This window comes from Budorcas taxicolor, chromosome 3 (assembly GCF_023091745.1).
Source record: "Budorcas taxicolor isolate Tak-1 chromosome 3, Takin1.1, whole genome shotgun sequence".
Taxonomy (NCBI): Eukaryota; Metazoa; Chordata; class Mammalia; order Artiodactyla; family Bovidae; genus Budorcas; species Budorcas taxicolor.
Genome location: NC_068912.1, coordinates 33,861,254 through 33,884,075, shown reverse-complemented (window position 1 = coordinate 33,884,075; position 22,822 = coordinate 33,861,254). Strand labels below are relative to the sequence as shown.

General features: G+C 54.3%; 1 protein-coding gene across 1 annotated transcript; it reads left to right on the top strand.

Moving 5' to 3' along the window:
* Positions 1-485: 485 nt before the first annotated feature.
* Positions 486-21,454, top strand: CSF1 (colony stimulating factor 1). The gene is made up of 9 exons (XM_052637155.1): positions 486-718; positions 3,968-4,090; positions 5,480-5,542; positions 7,125-7,295; positions 11,314-11,461; positions 12,679-13,700; positions 14,225-14,277; positions 14,600-14,658; positions 19,337-21,454. Exons 1-8 carry the CDS (start codon positions 680-682, stop codon positions 14,643-14,645), a joined length of 1,665 nt encoding a protein of 554 aa, XP_052493115.1. The 5' UTR covers positions 486-679; the 3' UTR covers positions 14,646-14,658; positions 19,337-21,454.
* Positions 21,455-22,822: the final 1,368 nt, after the last annotated feature.

Here is a 22,822-nt window from a genome sequence, read left to right as displayed (position 1 = left end):
TGCTGACTAGGGCTCCACAGGGTGCCGCAGCAAGCGCAGTCGGTCTCCAGTGTTCGCCCCTGCTCTCAGGCCATTTCCTGCTCAGATATGGGAATTTTCAGACCCAGAGGGAAAGTCCCTTGAGACACATATTAGAACGAGAGAGAGAGCGCGCGCACCGGATCCGCCTGGAGAGCGCGGAAGGAAAGACCAGGCTCTGTCCAAAATCCGCGCGCTGGAGGGCGGGAGGCGGCGGAGCCCGCGTCACTTTCTTGAAGGCTTTGGCTTTGAGCGCAGCACACAGGGCGACTGGAAGACAAACGGAGAAGACCGGCCCGCTGGGTGGGGGCGGGGAGGCGTTCAGTGGGCCTCCGGAGTGTGTGTGTCTGTCAGTGCGCCCGCGCCTGTGTGTGTGTGCGTGTGTGTGTGTGTCTGGCGCCTGTCCAAGGTGATTTCCCATAAAGCACATGCCTCACAAGTCCGCTTAAAAGGCTGTGCCGAGGAGCTGGCCAGTGGAGCCCGGCTCGGGGAAAGTGAAAGTTTGTCTGGGTGCTCCGCGCGCCGCCGCGAGTCCCTCTACACTCCCGGGTCAGCAGCGCGGCCCTCGGCCAGGGCGCGGACTCTGCAGCGGCCAGCGATCAAGACAGCGAGCAGCAGAGCGAGGGCGGCCGACGCGCCCGGCCGGGACCCAGCTGCCCGTATGACCGCGCGGGGCGCCGCCGGGCGCTGCCCTCCCACGGTAAGCGATCGCCGCGGCGCCGGGCCCGGGCCGGGCTGGGACTGGAGCTTGGCGGCGCAGCGCGGCTCCTCAGAGCCCACTGCCCAGCGCGCGCGACTGCCGAGGCTCTTCCGTCTCCCGGCACCGGGCCCATCTTTGCACGCCGACTGCGCGAGGCCCCTCGCGCTGGGGCTGGGACCAGAAGCGGCCCTGCAGCTGCTCCTGGGGCTGCGGCACCTCTTTGGGGAAGGGAAGACTGCTTACCCCATTGCAGGGAGAGGCACGCAGAGCCACCTGCGGGCAAAGGAGAGGGGTTTGCAGTCAAGGGACAGAAGCTCCGTCCTAGACTCTCTCCACCGCCCAGGGACAGGCAGAATGGCTGTGCGCCTGAGGGTGGCGCCTGCCCAGTGGGCATTCCACACGGGCCATACGCATGCTTCTAGGTCCTGCTGGGGAGTGGGCGCTTCTGAATGGGGAAAGTTCAGGTGCCATCCAACTTAGAGAAGGCAAGGCAGAAGGAAGGAGCTGGGCAAGCCACTACTTGTTCCAGCTCACAGACAGGAGCTGTTGGGCACTTGGGTGGCTGAATCAAGTCCGTTTTGTGGGGGATGGGGGTACCAGAGTTGCCTGGTGCCAGCTCTGGATCTTCCTGCAGATTCAGGTTCAGTCAGTCGGGGAGCTCCTGGGCTTGATGATGGTAAAGGAGGTGGAAGGAAGGTTTGGGGTTGCAGAACTGTGGACAGGAGCTGCGGGCGGTTCACCACTGCCCTGCTCTAACCATGGGCTGTAGCTGGGGCAGCTGCTAGATGGTGCAGAGTGACTCCATTAATGGACAGTAAGGCAAACCCTGCCAGTGGGTTTGCTTCTGAGGGATTCTAGAGGAGAAACCTGGTTGGGGGGCGGGGGGCAGCGAGAGAAGCAGAAAAATATTCCGAGGATAAGGGAGGGAGGTTGCAAGTAGGGTGACAGGGACAAGTCCTTCCATGAGGAGGAAGAGCCAGCTGAAAGAGGTGAGATGGGGTTAGGAGGGGAAGTCAGGAAGGGTGAGGTGACGGCAACAAGACAAATAGGGGCTGGAAGTGAGACGGTGAGGAAAGAGGAGGAAGGTAAACGTGGAAGGAAAGAGGCTGATTTTAGACCCTCAGCCTGAGGTTCCACTCATGCTAAGGTCTCTCCAGGGACCATTTTGCTAGGGAATTTGGGACATGGTGAGAAGCAGGTGAGGATGGGTGGCTAGGCTATGTCCCAGAGTCTCTCTGAGCCTGAAGCAGAGATTCCTAGGGCTGCCCCAGAGGCCAAAGCTGGTGGGTGGGAAGAAGAAAGGAGGGGGGAGAAGAGCCAGCCCAGCCAGACACAAGCTAGAGTGTTAACCCTTGGGTACCTGTCCAGCTCCTCCTCTCAGGCCACGTCAAGGCCCCAGGTGCAGGGGTGGTCCCCTTTGGCCACCTTCAAAGCCAGCCTCCCACATGGTGGCCGTACACTCCCCACACTGATGCTTGAAATAACTCCAGAAGCCAGGCAGCCTTTGGGGTTAAGCATTGCCCTCTCCTGGCTGCCCTCAAACATCAATATCTTAAATTGTCTGTGACAAGGCTATCTTCCTGAGCATCCCCTTCCCCATGGACCCTTTCCTCCAAACCACTGACACCTGAGGCTTGGAGCCTCAGGGGCAACCAGCCTGGGGCAGAGACATACCTTCTGCATGGCCCAGTATCCTCCCGTGGGTCCTGAAGTGTAGGTTCCTGAGGGCTGGCACAGCCATTCCCACCCAGAGCTCCCTCCCTAACCTCCCAACAGAGCCCAGTGTTCCCTCCATGACTCTTTTCCCTCTTCCACAGTCTGCCTCGCCCAGGTCAGACCAGGACCCTCACCAGACCCTGGTGCTGAACAGCACTGGGCCATCCTGAGCCTCTTTCCTCCAGGCCCCCCTTCCCCCTCCTCTCTTTGCCATCAACTCCCCCCATCCACCCCCCCACCTCTCTACCCACCCCCCCACCCCCCCACCTCTCTACCCACCCCCCCACCCCCCCACCTCTCTACCCACCCCCCCACCCCCCCATCTTTGAAGGTCTTACTGTGGCCTCTCCTCCCCGCAACCTCCCTGGAGCCCAGCCAGGGCTTCTCCTCCCTGGTAAGAGCTGACAAACATCTTAGGCTTTTAGTTCTATGTAAATCAGCATGTTGTTGTGGGCTGCTTCACAGCCTCCAGTGTGCTATTTGTTTGCGCTATTTGTCTCAGCATCTGAATTAAAAGGCAGAGCCCAGAACCCAGGAAGATACCAGCCTACACCCCACCCTGACAGCATTTCCCCCGATGTGCCAGGAGGCGACATCCAGCTTGGGAGAGACAGCCCAAGAGTCTTTCTCTGCCTCTGGCTGGAGAAGGGGGTACCTAGAGCCAGGGAGAGGGCTAAGGGGACCTTGGCAAGAAGGAGGGAAGTGGAATGACAGGGTGTCAGGAGCTCATCCATCACTCTGGGGACGAGCAGCTACTGGGTCAGGGGGCTGCTGAAAGAGGGGAGAGATCTCAGAAAATGTTCTTGCAATGATAAGAGCTGTCAGGCTGGATGCAGAGCCTGATGGGGCTCCGATAGGTAGGTGCCAGCCAGGGATGGTCTAAAGTTGGCACTGCTGCCTCTGATTAATCAGTTGGGCTCTTCTTGACACACAGCCCTAGGGCTCCAAAGGTCTGTGATGCGGGATAGGTTCCCAGTGAAACTGAGTTTGGGCCCCTGATTTTTCCATTAGCAGAGCCAGACACATGTGGAATCAGGTAGGAGGAAGGGCTGGGCCCAGAGAGATGTCTCTGGCTCCAACTGTGGAAGCCAGCCAGTGTAGGAACATGAACTTGAGAGGAGTGGGCAGCTCCCAAGATGCCTGGCTCTGTGTTTGACGTTGCAGAGTCAGAATAGTGGGTAGAAGCAAGTCCTGCATTTGAGGAGTTTCCTATGTGACTGGCATTTAGACTGGCAGGCACAACTCCCATGTCCTCATTAGAAATTCAGTGTGTAGAGTGGCTTGGCCTGGGTTAATCTGGGAAAGCTTCTTGGAGGAGGTGACATTTGGGTTGTTATCAAGGGAGAGCAGGGTTGTGTGTGGTTCTTAGGAAATCTTGAGGAAGGTGACTTTGGGAATGCTGTATTCTGGGATGAGAGGCCGAGCCTGTATCACTGTAGGTCTGAGGTCCTTGTTTTTCCATCCTCAGCAGGGGAGGGTGGTTTCTGGGGAGTGTGAGAGAGCTGGGGAGAAATGATGCCCTCTCTATCGCAGACATGGCTGGGCCGTCTGCTGCTGCTGGCCTGTCTCCTGGTGAGCAGTGGTGCTACTGAGGAGGTGTCGGAGAACTGTAGCCACATGATTGGGAACGGACACCTGCTGTTCCTGCAGCAGCTGGTGAGTGTGTGGCCCTGACTACCCCAGCTTCTCCTCACTGGGGAAACTGAGGCAGGGAACAGGGCCAAAGAGAGGGGTTGTAGGCAGAGGAGAGGAGAACGGCGGTGCAGGATGTGGCTTGTGGCTCCCACTAGCTCCACGGATGTTCTTCTCATTGACCTTCTAAAGGTCAGTGCTTCTGACCCCTCACCCACCCCAATCCTGAAGCCCTCTCCAGCTCTCCTGCAGGCAGGGGACAGGGTAGGCTTCTAGCTGGTTGCCTGGGTTAACGATGGCCTAGAATGTCCATCAAGGACTCTGAAAAGGCTTGTAAAGCCTGCTCCCCCTCGATGGGATGCTTCCCTCGAGGAGCCAGCCCAGTCTGCCTTCTGTGTCCAAATGTTGCCTCTAGCTCCTGGACTCCCAGATGTGCCGCCAGCCTGGCACCAGGGCCTCAGCCAGATTTGGAAGGGAGGCTCCCGGCTGACTCCCGGCCCTATCCCGACACTTCCCTGGGTCTTGCCCGACCCCTGGGGCTGGGATGGCCTGCTCACCCAGGCCTTGAAGGAACCCATGCCTCACCCTCATCAGGCCAGCAGAGATGTCAACAATTCCTAGCATGGTTCAGTTCAGTTCAGTTCAGTCTCTCAGTCGTGTCCAACTCTTTGCGGCCCGCCAATTGCAACACACCAGGCCTCCCTGTCCATCACCAACTCCCGGAGTTCACCCAACCGGCAGAATCAGGTTGCTATCATGACTGCTGTCCTGCTCAGAAGAGAATTTGCCACCCCTCTGGCCAGGAAGACAGGGTGGAACCCCACTGGCTAAGGTCAGCTCCAGGGCCTTGAGTTTGGGGCCTGTGGGCTGGCCCCCTGTCTCTCTTGCCCCCTGTGCTTTCCCTCCTGTATGTAGCTGTTGTAGCAATACAAAGTTGACCAAGAATCGCTGCATTCTTTGAGGCTCAGAATCACAGAACCACAGCTCTGAAGGGCAGCAGCAGCTATAAGGGCATCTAGCCCCAGTCCATATATATCCTGAATTCCTAGAGCTTGTCTAACCTCTGCTTAAATTCCTCCCAGGACAGGGAGCTCACTACCCCCCACAGGAGATTATGTCCTCTATCCTGCATTAGACAGTTCTTCCTTATAATAAACTGGCATCTGTCAGACTTCATAAAGTAGGAGGTACAAGACAGAGACTTCTTGTTCTTCTCCAGCCCTCCCCTGGCCATATGGAAGTCACAAGTCTTCCCCTAGTCTTAGCTCTGTCATCGCATGTATGGTTTGGGGAGGTGGATGAGGATCAAACCCCAGAAACTCTAGTTTCCATCCAAAAACTCTAGTCCCCATTCTTAGGCAAGCTCAGTGGCACTGCAGACACTTGCCACCACTAGCCTGCTCTCTCTTACAGATTGACAGTCAGATGGAGACCTCGTGCCAAATTTCCTTCGAGTTTGTAGACCAGGAGCAGTTGGTGAGTTATGGCTCTTTACAAAGCCCATGGGCCCATATGTTTGCCCTTACCAGGGTGGGTATATGCAGGCAGGAAAAATCCTAGAGCTGCGCAGGGTGTGTGTGTGAGGACCCCTGGGTGCCCAAGTCTGGGGTGCCAGGGTCCAGGGTTGGTCAGGGTCCTGGGCTCAAGTCCCCTGCTGTGCCCTTCTCCTGGCTTGGCACATGTCAAAGTCTTACAATGTGTCAGGCACTTTTGATCCCAACCACATTTGGGATCAAATGGTTCACTCATCGTGTTTATGAAAGGTCAGGGGAGAGGGCATAGCTCAGAAGCAGTGGAGGCCTGATTTGAACTCAGGAAGGCAGGCTCTAAGGCCTAAGGCAAACCAATACTTCTTCTGGGTCACACGCTTTGCTTAAGGACGTCACCTCCATCTAACAGCCAGACCAGCAGCCAAGGGGATCAGTCCAGCCCTTTCTCTCTTCCTCCTTATCCCACGCCCAACCAGATACCGAGTGATGCTGGTTCTACTCCTCAGCATCTCTCGGTTCTGGGGCCCAACCCCATCAGCTGCTTGGACAATTTCAAGAACCTCCTAAATGGCCTCCTCTACCTCCAGTGCACTCCTCTTCCCACCACTGGGGGGAGCGCTCTGAACCACAATTTGTTATCTTCACTGCCTTTCCTGAACCTGGAGACCCCCTCACTCCAGGGGAAAGCTTTGGTTGTCTAGCCTGGGTTTACAAGTTCCAGTCTCCATCACACAGCCCAACCCACTACCCCATTCTGTGTCCCTTCCTGCCTCCAAGCCTTTGCTCATGCTCTTTCTGATGCCTGTAATGCCTTTCCAGCTGTCCCCACCCCAGCCTTTATACCACACCTATTTATCTTCTTGCCTGATACAAAATCACCATCATGGCCAGGGTTTGCTCCCATCTCTGAGCTTCTGCACACCTGACCCAAACACACTTCTGTTAGAACTGGAGACCAATCTCACGGTCCGAGGAGTAACCTCAGTGTTCCATTCACTTGCTCACTCCCACCCCACCAAGCATTTACTGCAAGGAACCTATCGGACCAGGTACTAGGAATACAGAGCTAAAGCAGAGTCTTCATTGAGGCATCCACCATCTTTTTAGGGAGACAAAACACGGAGGTTATTCTTTGGACCCTGGGGTAGTCTCCAGCACCCCTGTGGCTGGGAGGATTAGAAGGAGCCGTATGGTAAAGAGCTTCTTGTGAAAGCAAGCCAAAAGAGGGTCAGAGACAGAAAGAGAGAAGTTCCTCAGAGCCCACCCTAGCGATGCACCTTCAATCTGAGCTCATCTTTCAGAAATCCGAGGACCACTCTGGTCAGAATCCACATTTCCTTCCCTCTAGGAAAGGGAATCGGTAAGAAATGCAATCCCCAGTAGTGTCAGATCCCAGCAAGGGAGGGTGGAAGCCAGCTGAGGGCAGTGTTCTCTGTCTTCTGGAGTGGATGGTCCTCTCCTCAGGAGCGGTGGTAGGGCAGTCTGTCTGGGAGGCGGGTATCCAGCACAGAGCCTGAGCTCCCAGGAGGCGTCAGCCAGGTCATAAACTCCAGGTTGTTACTTTCCAGGATGATCCCGTGTGTTACCTTAAGAAGGCATTTCTCCTGGTGCAAGACATAATGGAGGATACCATGCGCTTCAAAGACAACACTCCCAATGCCAAAGCCATTGTCCAGCTCCAGGAACTCTCTCTGAGGCTGAAGAGCTGCTTCACCATGGACTATGATGAGCAGGACAAGGTAGGAGGGCCCTGGAGCTGGGGGCACTGAGAGAGAGAGGGCAGAGGGCAGCTGCGGTGGTACCATCCCTGCCTGTAAGCACAGAGATGCTCACTGGCCTCACCCCAGGTCATGGCTCACTTGCGCTCTCACTCACGTATTCATTCCACAAACCTCTGCTGAGGACTCACAGTGCAGGAGGGACAGTACTGGGCCTTGCTGATGTTCCTCATGAGCAGGAACTACATGGTTCCCAGCCTCTGGGAGCTTATAGTTAAGTGAGGGTGGCAGTCACTAAACAAACAATGACACGAGTAGATAGAATTTTAACCCATGAGGACTGTTCATTCATTCAACAAAGAAGAGTGTCTATCGTGTACTGTTGTTCTAGACTCTGGGGAACAGCTGTGATCAGACAAAATTCTCCACGTTCATGGAGCTTGGTGTGAGGGTGGTGAGACAGTTAACAAAATACATACATAAAGTAGAAGTAAAGTGGCAATGACTGCATCGCAGAAAGCAAGCCAGAAAGGGAAGACCAGAGGAGGTGAGGGAGAGAGCCAGGAAGGAGAAGTATGTGGGGCTCCAGAAGAGAGAAATGGGACTTGGATTTAAAAGGCAGTGGGGAAGAAGAGACAGGGAAGGCTTCTGAGTAAAAAGATACTCACTCGAGGTTCAAAGATGAGTAAGAGTTAGGAAGCATGAAAAGTGGTCAGAGTGTTCCAGACTAGAGAACGCTGGGCACAGAGCCCTGGTGAGCAGGGGTACGCACATTCAGGCCCTCCCAGCGTGGTTGGCATGGCCAAGGCCTGGGAGTGAAGGCAAGAGGGCTATGGAGGTGGGAGCCTGGGTCTCCCATCTGGGTGACCCAGATCAGCTGGGTCTAAAAAATGTGGGATTTTGTTTAAAGTGTGAGTGAGTGAAGTTGCTCAGTCGTGTGCTTGTCCGACTCTTTGCGATCCCATGGACTGTTGCCTACCAGGCTCCTCCATCCATGGGATTTTCCGGGCAGTAGTACTGGAGTGGGTTGCCATTTCCTTCTCCAAGGGACCTAGTCTAGCTTGCACTGTGAGACCATTCTGGCTGCTGGGCTGGCAAGGGTGTGTAGGGATCAGGGATGAAGGCTGAGCAGCCAGCAGGAGGTGCAAGTCGAGGCGGCCTGGACTAGGTTTGTGCAGTGAAGGTGAGGCCAGGGGACACCTTCCGAGTTCAGAGAAAGAGCCAGGGGATTTGGTAATACAGTGGCCATGTGGAGCTGAGGGAAGAGAAGAACAACAACGGTTTTGTCGGCAGCCCATAGAGTTCTGGTGATGCTGAAGTGGGACAAAGCAGGGGAAGGACAGGAGTTTCAGGCTGGGGCACACATTGCCAACCGTGAGAAGAGAAACAGGCCCAGGAATCTCAGCATTTATTTAGAAGTCAGGCACAGGAAGGGGGCCTGGCAAGGAAACTGAAGAACAGCATAAGGGGTGGGAGGAAACCCAGGAGAGCGTGGGATCACTGAGCCTGTGTAAAAGAGCGTTTCAGGATGGGAAGAGCAGTCACCTTTATCAACCGGGGGTCTGAGACGTCAAGCAGAAGAGCTGAAAAGTGTCTGATGGATTTGACAATGTGGATGTTGGAGGCAGGTGCCAGAGCAAATGGACAGAGAGTGAGGAAGTGGGGACACCACTGTGGAAGAACGTGGCTCAAAAAAAAATATGTAGGAAAAGAGAGCTAGCTGGAGGGTGGGTGGGATGAAGAAAGGAAAGATTTTTAAATAAGAGAAGTATTAGATTTGTGGTGTTCCAGGGTTGAGGTTCATAAGAATCATCTGTGGAGCTTGTTTAAAATGCAGATTCCTGGACTTCCCTGACGGTCCAGTGGTTAGGACTCACACTTCTACTTCAAGGGGTATGGGTTCGATCCCTGGTCAGGGAACTAAGATCCTGCGTGCCTCATGGTGTGGCTAATAATAATGATAAAAGCAAAAGGAAGTCTTCATTTAAAAATTGCCAATTCCAAAACACCTTTCCTTTTAAACAAATAAAAACTCAAATAACTTCTAGTAAAAAAAAAAAAAAACCACAAACTTTTAAATGCAAATTCCCAGTATGTACCCCTAGAAAGTCTGATTCACTAGGCCTGTGGGTGGGCCTTGGAATCTGTATTTTAGCAAGCCACCCGCCCTGCACATGGCAGGGATGCTGGGAGGTAGGGAGCGGGTGAAGCTAGAGGAACAGGTCTCCTGAGGAGCTGGTGGGGGAGGGATTCAGGGCTTGGGAGGCGAAAAGCCACTGACTCTGTTGAGACAGGTAGACACCAGGACATTCTGTCCTTGTTTGCTCTGTGACATATGAGGTGAGGTATGAAGAACACAGATATTTTTGTAAGAAAGACAAGAGGAAGAGAGCTCACCTCTTCCTTACAGTCGCCCTGGCAGGGAGGCAGGCAGGGATTGTCGTTTTGATTTGACAAACAAGGGGATGAACCCAGGCTGGAAAGTTCGTTTGGCCAGTGTTGCTGAGTTGGTGAGTAACGAAGCCAAGCCCGGGGCTTCCCACTCCTGCGTTCCGCTCTCCTTTATCTAATAAACATTTACTGAGGACCTACTGTGCACAGCCCCTGGGCATCCAGTGGTGCTTTCAAGGACGTCAGTGCCTAGTAAAGCCCATAGTTCTTCCCTGTGCAGCTCAGTTTAAGGAAGGACTTGGGAGTTATCAGCAGGCGGGCTATAGATGCAGTGAAGCCATGGGGGTGGGGGTGAGTGGAATGCCAGCCTCTGAAAGTCAAGTGGAGGGGGGGCATGGAGCAGCTCAAGGGGAGGGAGGAAAACCTGGAGTGTGATGTTCTCAGAGCCCCAGTGGGTGTAGGGGGCCTAGGTCCCGTGAGCAGAAGAGAAACTAGCGGCTCAGCAGACAGGACAGGGGCAGCCTGGGCTCTCCTGTCAAGATACACCAAACCAGAGAAGGATCCTCAGCCCCACACCTTTCTCCTCACCACAAATGATGCTCTTTCTAAAGGATTAGAGTCTTAGGCTCCACCCACCTCCCCAGCATGGCCCAGAAGTTTTCTTTGCTCTGTGGATAAGGTTAACGGTTCTTGACACGGCCAACAAGGCCCCACAGGACCTGGTCCTCGCTGACCTCTCTCTGCTGCATCTCTGGCCACTCTCCTCCTGGATGGCTGTGCTATAGCCTACTCTAGCCTTCTTTTTCATCTTTTAACATTTCAGGTTCTTTCTTGCACAGTCTATTCCCACCACCTGGACAGCTCTCTCCAACCCCACCTCCTTTCCTTGTTAATTCTTGCTCATCTTTTAGTCAGTTCCTTGGGGATTCCCCCAAGCTCTCATTTAGATCCCCTTGTTAAACACTCTCAGATAATTCTTCTTAGGATTCATTGCATTTGTAACAATGCTGGTGACCTGATGAACTCAATGTCCAACTTAGCCAGGGACCACCTCTCTCTCATTCATTACATGATTCCCAGGGCTGCCGCCTATGGGGTCGCACAGAGTCGGACACGACTGAAGCGACTTAGCAGCAGCAGCAGCAGGTAGCCTGGCACATAATTATGTGTTAAATGGAGCCATGAATAAATGATAAATCTCACCACCTTAGGACAGGCTGCTGCTGCTGCTAAGTCGCTTCAGTCGTGTCCGACTCTGTGCGACCCCATAGATGGCAGCCCACCAGGCTCCTCTGTCCCTGGGATTCTCCAGGCAAGAATAGTGGAGTGGGTTGCCATTTCCTTCTCCAATGCATGAAAGTGAAAAGTGAAAGTGAAGTCGTTCAGCCGTGTCCGACTCTTAGCGACCCCATGGACTGCAGCCTGCCAGGCTCCTCCGTCCATGGGATTTCCCAGGCAAGAGTACTGGAGTGGGGTGCCATTGCCTTTTCCGACCTTAGGACATAGGGGTCCTACAAACCGGGGTAGAGAGCAGGGAGAAAACAAGAGAAAAAGATGGATGTGAGAAAGGCCAAGGGAGTTTGACAAACAAGCTAGAGACATGGGACCAGTGCTTATTCTCATCAAGGGGGCTCTGCTCTCCTTCCAGGCTTGTGTCCGAACATTCCATGAGACGCCTCTCCAGTTGCTGGAGAAGATCAAGAATGTCTTTAATGAAACAAAAAATCTCCTTAAAAAGGACTGGAACGTTTTCAGCAAGAACTGCAACAACAGCTTTGCTAAATGCTCCAGCCATGGTAAGCACGGAAGGGGCCAGCAAGTGTGGGGCTGGGGCAGGGTGAGTGGAGCAGAGATGCACTGGGTTGGTGGGGGGGGGGGGGGGGGGGGGGGGGTGGTGGCGCATCAGGCTGAAGGGACCCCTGGGAGGCAGCCTGGCTGCTACTCGTGTGCTCCTGTGTGTAGACGTGCTTGTTTTGTGTACGTATGTGGCTTCGTGTACCTCTGAGTGGTCCTAGGCACATGTCTTTTCTGACATGTGTGTGCATGCACACCTACGTATGTCTGCATGTTGAGGCATCAAAAAGGATCAAGCTGGTGGCTGTGAGATCAGGGAATGGAAAAGGGGGCCCTCTCAGAGAGCCCTGTAGGCATGGCAGCTTTCCCACTGGCTCTGCAGGCTGGCTGAACGTACGGGGGGTTCCGTGGACAGAGCAGAGGCTCCATCCAGGAGTCAGGGCTTGCTCCAGGAGCCCTGCTGTGAATCACCAGGATAGCCTGGCTCCAGAAGTCCCCAGGACGCCTTGAGTGTCCCCTCAAGGGACAAGATTGGATTTGAAGTCTGAGCGTCATTCAAACCCTGGCAGTGCTGGCCCAGCTGCGCACATATGTACCCTGCATTGTCCTCGTCTCTGCGTCCTGTGCCACGTGTACCCGCCTACATTCAACCTTGCTCCCCAAGGCAAGGGCTGAGGCCCTGCGACCTGCCAAATGGCCAAGTCCAGTCTCGTCGCTTCAACCCCAAGGCCTCAAGCCTTGGCCACAGGCCAGCCCCAGCCTGTTCCCGCCTGTGGGCGTGGCTGTGTGGCCCCCTGCTGTGCATGAACCCACCTTGCCGCTTTCCAACCAACAGTGTCTTTGGGGCTTGAGGGTGTCTTGTGTTAGAGGCCACTACTCAACATCTTGGCTGGCTATTGTCACCCCTGGCTTGGCGTCTGGCCAGCTGGATCTCCAGAAAGGGCAGTTTTCTGGTCTTCCCTGACCCCATCCCCCAACCTGTGTGTCTAAACCCCACTCTTTGCTCTTTTCCTGCAGTTTGTTCCTTTCCTGTCTAAAGCCTGTGTCATGAGCATTGGCTCCAGTCCTGTCCTCACCTCAGCCCCAGGGCTGAGTTAGGGCCTGAGGGGACCCCCCAGACCCACACCCCCTCTCCATCCCTCTGGGAAAGCTGTGCTGGAGGCCGGTGACTCTATCTCCTCCCCATCCTTCTCTCTCCTTCTCTCTGTGGTTCTTTCAGATGTGGTGACCAAGCCTGATTGCAACTGCCTGTACCCCAAAGCCACCCCTAGCAGTGACCTGGCCTCTGTCTCCCCTCAGCAGTCCCCCACCCCCTCCACAGCCCCTATGGCTGGCTTGACCTGGGCTGACTCTGAGGCAACAGACGGCAGCTCCCTCTTGCCCAGAGAGCAGGCCCTTCGCACAGTGGACCCGGGCAGTGCCAAGCAGCGACCACCCAGGAGCACCTGCCAGAGCTTTGAGTCGCCAGAGACCCCACGCGTTGAGGGCCGTCCCACTGGAGATTCTCCTCAGCCTGGCCCTTCGGTTGGAGCCCATGTCACTGGGATGGAAGACATTCTTGACTCTCTGCTGGGTGCTAACATGGCCCTGGAAGAGGCCTCTGGAGAGGCTAGTGAGGGTCCTATACCCCAAGGGGCAGAGCTTTCCTTCCACAGTCTGGGAGGACGCAGCGTCCAGGCAGAGCCTGTCAGCCCCAGTCACATCCTCCCAGCGTCTTCAGCACTCTCTGGATCAGGAAAGGGGCTGCGGCTCGCGGATGTAACTAGCACACACCTGCCCACCCTGGGCCCCATGAGACCCACTGAGGCGTGGAGTCACACACCTGAGAAGACAGAACGTCCCTCTGCCTCGCCCAGAGACCACCAGGAGCCAGGCTTGGCCAAGACCCCAGCACTGCGCCCGCAAGGCCTCAGCAGTCCCTCCGCCCCCTCTTCTCAGCCAAAGCTCCCCAGAAGCCATTCCTGGGGCCACGTGCTGTCCCTTGGGGAGCTGGAAGGCAGGAGGAGCACCAGGGACCGGAGGAGTCTCACAGAGCTGAAAGGAGGACAAGCAAGTGAGGGGGCGGCCAGGCCCCCGGCCCGTTTTAACTCCGTTCCTTTGACTGACACAGGCCATGAGAGGCAGCACAAGGAAGCCTCCAACCCCCAGCTCCCTGGTTTTGTCTTCCGCCTGCTGGTGCCCAGTATCATCCTGGTCTTGCTGGCCGTCGGCGGGCTCCTGTTCTACAGGCGGCGGCGGAGGGTAAGAAGAGCCCTATTGGGGAGAGGAGGGCATCTCGTGGGCTGGGGCACAGCTTGGGCGCAGGAACAGGACAGAGGATGACTTGGGTTCAGGCTGGGTTGAACAGTCAACTTCTGAGAGACAGGAAGTTGACTGAGCACAGAGGGTGGGAGGTTGAAGTGGAGGGTTTCTTCAAGAATGGGGAAGGCTCAGGCTGCAAGATTGACCAAAGGGACGGGGGCAGAGGAGTAGAAGACATTCTTCCTGGGCTACAGTGTGGTGAGAACCTAGAAGGGAGACGGAGGAGGAAAGTGATGCCTGTGCAGGGCAGGGCATTCCCGGAGACTTTGCAGAGCTGGGGGGTAAGGAGTCCCAGGACAGGAGAGGCCTCTGGAAGCCCTCTGGCCCTCTGGCTGAAGGAAGACCTGGGTAACTCTCTCATAGAGCCCCAGGGCAGCCCTGTTTGAGGATGGGGCCATGGCCCCCCACCCTGGCCCCCCACCCTCCCCCAGATCCACAGTGAGCCAGCTCTTTTCTGCCCCCAGAGCCATCGAGAGCCACAGATGGTGGATTCTCCCATGGAGCAACCAGAGGGCAGGTGAGAGTTTGGGGGAGGGGGCTCTGGTAGGTACAGAGCGGGTGCTGTCTTGGCATCTATTTTCCATCTGGAATTGGAGGAGACATTCTGCCGCTTGCTCTAAGGAAATGAAGCTCAGAACGGGATGTGGGGGTGGGTGGTGAGAAGGAAGCATGTCTCTTCTTCCCTAGATATCTGGGATTTTTCCTAATTTCTTCTTAGGGTTAGGCAGTTCTGGTCTCCCAAATCTGAGAGGGCTGGAGCATGTGGGTGAGGGTTTGGGGGTTCCCTCACTCCTTGGCCTCTGCTGAAGTCTTATACCAGCCCTGTGCTCTGCCCACAGCCTCCTGACCCAGGAGAAGGACAGACAGGAGGAGCTGCCAGTGTAGACAGAATCCTAAGGTAAGACTCTGATCTGGATCTCTCTCCACTCCTTACAACTGGTTGCACCCAAATTTTCCACTCACCCTAACTTGTTTGCTGCACCACCAACTTCCCTTCTCTCTCTCTCTGCTACTCCTTTTTCTATTTGTCGCCAAGTCTGGCCAACCCTCTGCTCCCCAGGTCCTCAGGCCTCCTATCACTGCTTCACTCCCTCCACCCCATCTGAGGCCAGGCACTGTTAATTCTTAATCAGGCTATTATTTCTGCATTGAGCCTCGACTTTTGCTGCCATCTTTCATCCCAGAGCAACCAAACTGTGTAAAGTCTTCAGCCTCCAGAGGAATTTCAGCATCTCTGAGTCATGAACCACTTCAACTCGACATTCTCAGCTTGGCTCCCAAGCTCCTCCAGCAGCAGCCCCTCACACACATCTCTTGCCATTTTCCTCTCTATGTGCACCCTGATTGGATCCTTCCTCCCAACGAAGACCATTTCTGCCTCCCTGCTTTTAGATCATGGAGCCATAGAAGCGTGGTCCTAGAAGGGCTCTCGGGGGTCATTTGGTCTAGAATCCCACTGCAGAGGGGCTTCCCCTCTCTGCATCCCTGATGGGGAGTCAGCCAGCTTCTGGTTACACACTCTCAGCCACAGGCAAGCTCCCTGCCCTGTCCCAATAGCACCGTGGGGAAGTCCTTCCTTATTTGAACAGAATTGGCTTCCTGCCCCCTCCCCATCCTCCCTCATGAGAGCCTTCCGATATTTAAACTCATGTGTCCATGTCCCCTTTATGAATTCTCTAGGCTAAGTGTGGCCAAGTCCCTTAAACATTCCTTATATGATATGGTTTTCAGACCCCTCACCATCCTGGTCATCCTCCTTTGGACACACTCGTTTGTCAATGTCCCTCTGAAAATGTGACTCTCAGCTCTAGACATAGTGCTCCCCAATATTGTCTGACCAGCTCAGAGTTCAGTGGGACTGTTACCTTCCTTGATATGGACAGTGTTCTTTTATTTGTACCAATTAAGACTGCATTGCTCTTTTGTTTTGGTTTTTTAACCACCACATCATTCTGTTGTCATATGTTAAGCTTGTGGTCTATTGAACCCTAGTTCCATTTCCCCTAAACCTGTGGACTCTATCCTGTACTTGGAGAACTTAACTTTTTTTAACCAGTGTGCAGGAATTTATATTCCTCCTTGTTAAAAACCACCTTGTTGGTTTCAGCCCCTCACCCGAGCAAACTGGAATTGTTTTGAATCCTAATTCTGTATTCACAGCCCTCCCAGCACGTCTCCTGCACATCAGTGAGTGTCTTCTGTTGTCTTCACCCATGTACTTGATAAACATGTGACTCTTATCACTCCTCGCCCCTGGAGCCCCAATTCCAGGCACTCCGCAGCCCTCCTCCCTTCCTTCCCCTCAAAACACAATCAGCCTGCAGGAATCAGCTCTTCCTGATGGTCTCCATCATCCTCTGGTTGCTCCTTTAATTCCTACTCACCTTTTTTGTATTTAACTTGGTATATTGATTTGTACTTCCTTGGATGTTATTTATTTTCATACATTTAAAAATCTTTATGCGTATGAGTACCCCTAAGGAGTCTGTAAGCTCCTGAAGCACAGGGATTGTGTCTTCTACTTTTTTTGCATTTTCTTTTCTATCCTGAGTCCTAAACAGAGAGGGCCTCTTCATGCTTCACACTAAGAACTCAATAGATGTTGACTGATTGACTTCAGGGCTGACTGGCTGATTGACCCTGGTTGACTGTCTCTAACTGGCCAGCCTTCTGGTTGACCAGTTAACTAACTAACTAGTTGATTCTGACTGGCTGACCAACTGGATGGATGATTCTGACCAACTAACTAGCTAGTCACTGCCTAACTAGCTAGTTGATTGATGAAGCTGATTGGCTAACTGACTAGCTGGCTGCTTGCCTAAATTGCCGATTGGCAGGCTGGCTGACGAGCTGGAGAACCCATTCACGTTTCTAGTCACACCCCATGCCAAATGCAAGCAAGCACTTCAGGGCCTTCTCATATGTAGAATGACAGGTCTGGGCCACTCCTAGGGAGATAGGGTATCTGCCAAATGCTCAAAACCAGGGGAGCCTGTTTAGAGAACAGTTCAGTTCAGTTCAGTCGCACAGTCGTGTCTGACTCTTTGCGACCCCATGAATTGCAGCACGCCAGGCCTCCCTGTTCATCACCAACTCCCAGAGTTCACTCAAACTCAAATCCATTGAGTCGGTGATGCCATCCAGCCATCTCATCCTCTGTCGTCCCCTCTTCCTCCTGCCCCCAATCCCTCCCAGCATCAGAGTCTTTTCCAATGAGTCACCTCTTCGCATGAGGTGGCCAAAGTACTGGAGTTTCAGCTTTAGCATCATTCCTTTCAAAGAAATCCCAGGGCTGATCTCCTTCAGAATGGACTGGTTGGATCTCCTTGCAGTCCAAGGGACTCTCAAGAGTCTTCTCCAACACCACAGTTCAAAAGCATCAATTCTTTGGTGCTCAGCTTTCTTCACAGTCCAACTCTCACATCCATACATGACCACTGGAAAAACCATAGCCTTGACTAGATGGACCTTAGTCAGCAAAGTAATGTCTCTGCTTTTGAATATGCTATCTAGGCTGGTCATAACTTTCCTTCCAAGGAGTAAGCGTCTTTTAATTTCATGGCTGCAGTCACCATCTGCAGTGATTTTGGAGCTCCCTAAAATGAAGTCTGACACTGTTTCCACTGTTTCCCCATCTATTTCCCATGAAGTGATGGGACCAGATGCCAGATCTTCGTTTTCTGAATGTTGAGCTTTAAGCCAATTTTTTCACTCTCCTCTTTTACTTTCATCAAGAGGCTTTTTACTTCCTCTTCACTTTCTGCCATAAGGGTGGTGTCATCTGTATATCTGAGGTTATTGATATTTCTCCTGGCAATCTTGATTCCAGCTTGTGCTTCTTCCAGCCCAGTATCAGACAGTAAAAGTGTCTGCCTACAATGTGCAGACCCGGGTTTGATCCCTGGGTCAAGAAGATCCCCTGGAGAAGGAAATGGCAACCCACTCCAGTACTCTTGCCTGGAAAATCCCATGGCAGGAGAAGCCTGGTAGACTACAATCCATGGGGTTGCAAAGAGTCGGACATGACTAAGCGACTTCACTTTCTTTCTTTCTTTCTTTAAGATATAACACATGTGGAACACATGTGAAAGAGATAACACTTCCTGGGGGCCACCTTGTTGGTAAGGTGGACTCAAATGGGTCAGATGGGACACCGGCAGGGCTGTGAGAATGAGGCAGACCCCTCAGAACTGGCAAGCAGAGGATGGAACAAGGTCCCTGGGGACTTCATGGCTCAATGCTGCACCACCCTCTGACTGGTCGCCCGCCTCCCTTCTTGGCCTTGGCCCTCTGCCTGCCTAATCTCAGGCCCTCCCAAGCGTTCTTCTTCCTCCCCTTAAGATTTCACTTAGAGAGTGATCCAGGGCCAGGGCCACATACAGACCCTTACTTGGATCCTGCCCTTAAGTGGTCTCCAGGCCAGGCAGCAGGAGCCTTAGGGCCACCTGAAGACTGCTGCCCTGATGAGAGGGGGAAACACAGAGGCAGAGGTATGAGAGAGGGACCCTCAGAAAGGAAATGTGGACCCTGACCCCTCCATTCCAAGGAACCAAGAAATAGGGGCAGTGGGCTGGGGCCTGCCCACTTGGTTATTCTTCCCTTCTGGCCCCAGCAGGGCCTGTGGCCCAGCCATACCGAGCATGGCTCATGTCCAGTTTATAGTCTTCCCTGCCTGCCTTCCAGAGCATGGGAATGGGCTGGGAGCCAGAAGCTATGGTCCCATCTTTCCTCCTTATCCATCACGGGTTTTGCTGGTAGGGCCCAGGGATAGTCAGGGAGGGAAGCTCCGCACAGGGGCCAAAGTCAAACTGTTGGATGGAGTCCAGGGGATTTCTGCTCTGGGAACAAAGCATTCTGAGGACAAGGATGGGGGAAGGCTTGGAGACAGCAGGGCCCTGACTCCTATGCATGATGCAGGGAGGCAAGTCCCTTGGCCCATCCGGAAGGAGGCTGGCTTGCTTAGGGCTTAGCAGGCCAAATGGCAGGGTGGGAGTTTCCTTGTCTGGAACTTCCTCCAGTTCTTTCCCTTCAGATACTTCTGCCCTGCTGCCCTGAGTATTGTGTGTGATGACCTCTGTGATGAATGGTGTGGAGTGGGAATGAGAAATTCCTCTTCTTTGCTAGAGTTAGCAGGATTCGCTCTTGATTTTTTTAGACCAAAGATAGTGAGATGGTCTTGCCAGAGCGGGGGGTGGTGGGAGGGGAGATGGGCATCTAAGGACACTCAAGTGCCCCCTTCCCTCCTTGGTAGACCCCTACACTTGAGTAATGCCCATCCCAGCTCTGCTCAGACCTCTGCCAGGCTCTGTTACCTCCCCCTGTGGTCCCTGGTTCCCCAGGAGGAGGTAGGAGGTGAGGCCAGTCTGTCCAGAGGCTTGGGCTGCTGCCAGAGAAAGCTGCCCAGGGCCCTTGCGGTGTCTGGGGTGGCGGGGAAGGCTAGGGAAAGGATGGGAGGAAGTCCTGTCTGCAGCACCACCAGCAGCCCACAGGAACGCTCTAGCTCGCCCACCCATGTCCTCAGCGACCCCTCCCTTGACTCCCACTCAGCTGACAGCCTTTCTTTCTCTCCCCTACAGCTGGGCACACAGGACAGTCTCTCCATGGGAGGAGATACTGTGGGGACGGCCACCACCACCCCTCCCCAACCATTCTCCCAGGAATGTGGCCTGCCCACCATGAGAGCTCCTGGACTCCTGGAGAGCAGAGCTAGACCAGAGCAGCCAGGCTGGGGCTCCTCCGCCCTTGACCCTCAGACTCTGGACTGACTAAGAGAGGGCTGGAGGATGCCCCCCATGCTGCTGATATTTATCAGGGGCCCTGGAGGCTCCCATCTGCTTAAGGAAGGCTGCCAAGCCCAGCTGGGGACCCTCTGCCCCTCAGGGGCTGTGTCCTCTGCCCACTCCCCTCTAGGGACCCAGAGGCCCATGGGACATGGGAGAGCAGGGTGGGCACTGAGGAACAGAAGAGCCTTCGTGTCAGAGGGCCTGCCTGCCGCCAAGGGATCCCAGCACCGACAAGCAGGGACTTGTCTCCAGAGAGAGAAGCGTGAGGTTCACAGGGCGGGACAGCGTTGTTGGATTTCCCGTAAAGGCGTGTAGCCCAGAAGACGGGAAGAGTAGGCCTCTGGGCCTGCTGGTCTGCACTGATCGCCCGGAGCGGGTCTGTACCCTCCACTTGCCTCAGTGCCCTCTGCCGGCGGCCAGGCAGAGAGGGGATGCCAACCTGGCCCTCAGGACCTGCCTGGCCTGGCTTGGATGCCCAGGGCAAGACCAAGCGCTGGCCTCTGCCCCGCCGTCCCCCGAGGCCTGCCAGAGCTCCTCCAGGAGGCCGTGCAGCGCCTCTCCTCTGAAGGAAACCATCGCACTGTGAATACTGAACCTGCCTGCTGAACAGCCTGCCCCATCCATCCCGGAGAGCAAACACCTGTCCGTCCTCCCACTCCTCCAGCCTCTCCCCAGCTTCCTGCACTGAGCGCCTGAGCCGGCCTCGCCTGTCGACTGAGGGAGCCCCTGAGCCCTGACCTTCTGCTGACCCGGCTCTGACTCCCTGGGATGGATCAGGGTGGGAGAACTTCCCAGGGCCGGCAGCCAGAGCTGGTCTTTAGGCTGCGTTGTTCACCCAGGTTTCTGCATCTTGCACTTTGACATTCCCAAGAGGGACGTGACTACAGGGAGGGAAGAAAGGAGGGGAGGCACTGACACAGAGAGAGGCTGCAGGGTGAGCTCTGACAGCAAATAGGTCTTTGAATTTGAGGGCCTGCCCCTGAGGTGTGGCCAGGGGTCAGCACCCCTGATACCCCTGGCAGGCCTCTTTCCCTGTCCAGGCCCCTGCTCCCACCACAGTCCAAAGGATGCTGTCAGCAGACACCTGGGCTGAGCGGTGTCCCTGTCAGGAGCCCGGGAGGCAGTGACCCCCTCCAGCTCTCGTCCCACCCCTCACTAGCATCATCTCTCTAACCAGGTGAGCCAGGGTGGGAGAGGGACTCGGAGAGTCCAGGCAGCCGCTTCCAGTCTGCCTTGAGGGCCTCAGCTCCCTCGACCGGCCAGTGGCTGCAGCTCTGAGTTCTGGGCATCAGGTGACAGGCCAGTAGACTGCCTTCAGCCTTTGTGCTACTGTGTCCCTCCTCTCCTGCTGCTCCGGGCCCTCCACCACGAGATCCTGTTGGACTTGGCCACTGGACTGGAGCCTATGAGCTTCCCTTCCAGCCCTTGAAAGTGAGGGTCCTCTGGTCCCTGCCTGCCCCGTTGCTATCCGTTGAGGAAAGGGCAGTGGAGAACTTTCCCCAGGAGGCCCATTTTCCTAGTCACAGACTCTATATTTGATACTAAAAACTCTGTATTTAAAAGCGGAAGGGGGAAAAAAATACAGAAAAAACATTCCTCCCTCACTCCCCACCCCTTGAACGTATAGTATTTTAAAGATCAAGAAAGCGAATCCAACCCATCACAGAAACTGTGTGCTCTTGGTGACCCAGGAGTGGGAGGGGCCCCTGCAGCCTCTCTGGGTGGCTATCTGGCTGCCTGCACAGGAACCCTTCTTTTCTCTGAGAAAGTCGAGAGGGAACATTGGCTCACACACTGTGAGATTTTGTTTTTATACTTGGAAGTGGTGATTTATTTTATATGAAGTCATTTAAATATCTATTTAAAAAATAGGAAGCTGCTTTTATATTTAATAATAAAAGAAGTGCACAAGCTGCCATGTGTGAGTCATGGAAAAAGTTGCTTTTGGGGTGTGGGTGGCAAAAAGGGTGGGGGGTGGCCAGTAGCTACTGGGGGTGCTCCAGCTCGAAAGCATTTTTCAAAATACTTGGGGAAGGAAAGTTGTCTCCAAGTTCCATTCTTGTTACTAAAACTTCCTGCATTATCACTGTCCCAAACACATTCATCTGCATATCTGGGTTTAGTAGGACAAAACCCAGCCAAACCTCATGCCTGGCCACCAGCCTCTGCCCCAGCACAGCCTAGCCCAGCCCAAGAAAACGGCTGGTTGGGCTCTGTCCAAGGGCCCGAGGGCTCTGTAAAGATGAGGCTCCTTGACCACCGAGCTCTACTGTCCAGGTCCTAGCAGGCTCTGAGGTGAATGAGCCCTGTCTGTGGACTGGGAACAAGGTGAGGTAGGCAGAAGGAAAGAGAGCCAGCAAGTTTCGCGAGTGGCCCTAAGCCCTGGGCTTCCTTCTGGAGAGGAGACCAAGGATGCAGCCTTTCAGGGGCAGCGGGGTGCTGGAAAGGTCCAGAGGGACTGAAGGCCCAGCAGAGCCCAAACGCACACCCCAGGCAAGGCTGGGACAAGGTGGGGTGGGGGTGGGGTGCCTCCCCACTGCTAAGAGTATTGAATCAATGGTTCTCAACCCTGGCTCTCCTGAAACTCACTTGGGTTGTTTCCAAAAAGACTGGTACCTAAGCCCCAACCTAGATCAACAAAATTGGAATCTCAGGCACCAGGCTTCAGAAGCTTTCCAAGACATTTCAAGGGATTCACATGTGATTTAGAATCAGAAGCATGTAGAGCTGCACTATCTAATGTGATGGTTATTTGGGTTTAAATTAATTAAAGTGAAATAAAAGGAGACATTCAGTTTTTTTTGTAGTACTAGTCACACTTCAAATTTGAATAGCCACATGTGTCTACCATGTTGGATAACACAGAAACAGAGCATTCATATCACCTCCAAAATCATATTGGACAGCACTGCATGAAAGCTTGGGTCCCCGGACTTGGGAAACCAAGGTTTTAGGGTAAGAATGGGCACCAAGCAAACATGCCAGAAACCAAGTATCCAGGTGACTCAGTGACCTCTGTGTCCCAAGTCCCCACTACCACCCTGTCTCTCATCATTTCTCTTAAGCTAACTCTTCCCTTTCTATCCAAAGCCCCTCAGGAAAGATTTTTGAAGAAACTTATTCATATTTTTTTTCTTCAAGTCCCAACTTAGAAGTCACCTCCTCTGAGAAGCCTTCACAGTCTGACCCAAATCCCGGAGGCCCACCCTGGCTCAATTCCCTCCTCCCCTGTGCTCCCACAGACTGAGGGCCTGTCTGTCTCACCAGGCCACTGACTAT

Coding starts and splice junctions, on each gene's coding strand:
- CSF1 (XM_052637155.1), top strand. CDS start 680: ATGACCGCGCGGGGCGCCGCCGGGCGCTGCCCTCCCACG. Junction 719..3,967: donor CCGGGCGCTGCCCTCCCACG/GTAAGCGATCGC, acceptor TCTCTATCGCAG/ACATGGCTGGGCCGTCTGCT. Junction 11,462..12,678: donor TGCTAAATGCTCCAGCCATG/GTAAGCACGGAA, acceptor TGGTTCTTTCAG/ATGTGGTGACCAAGCCTGAT.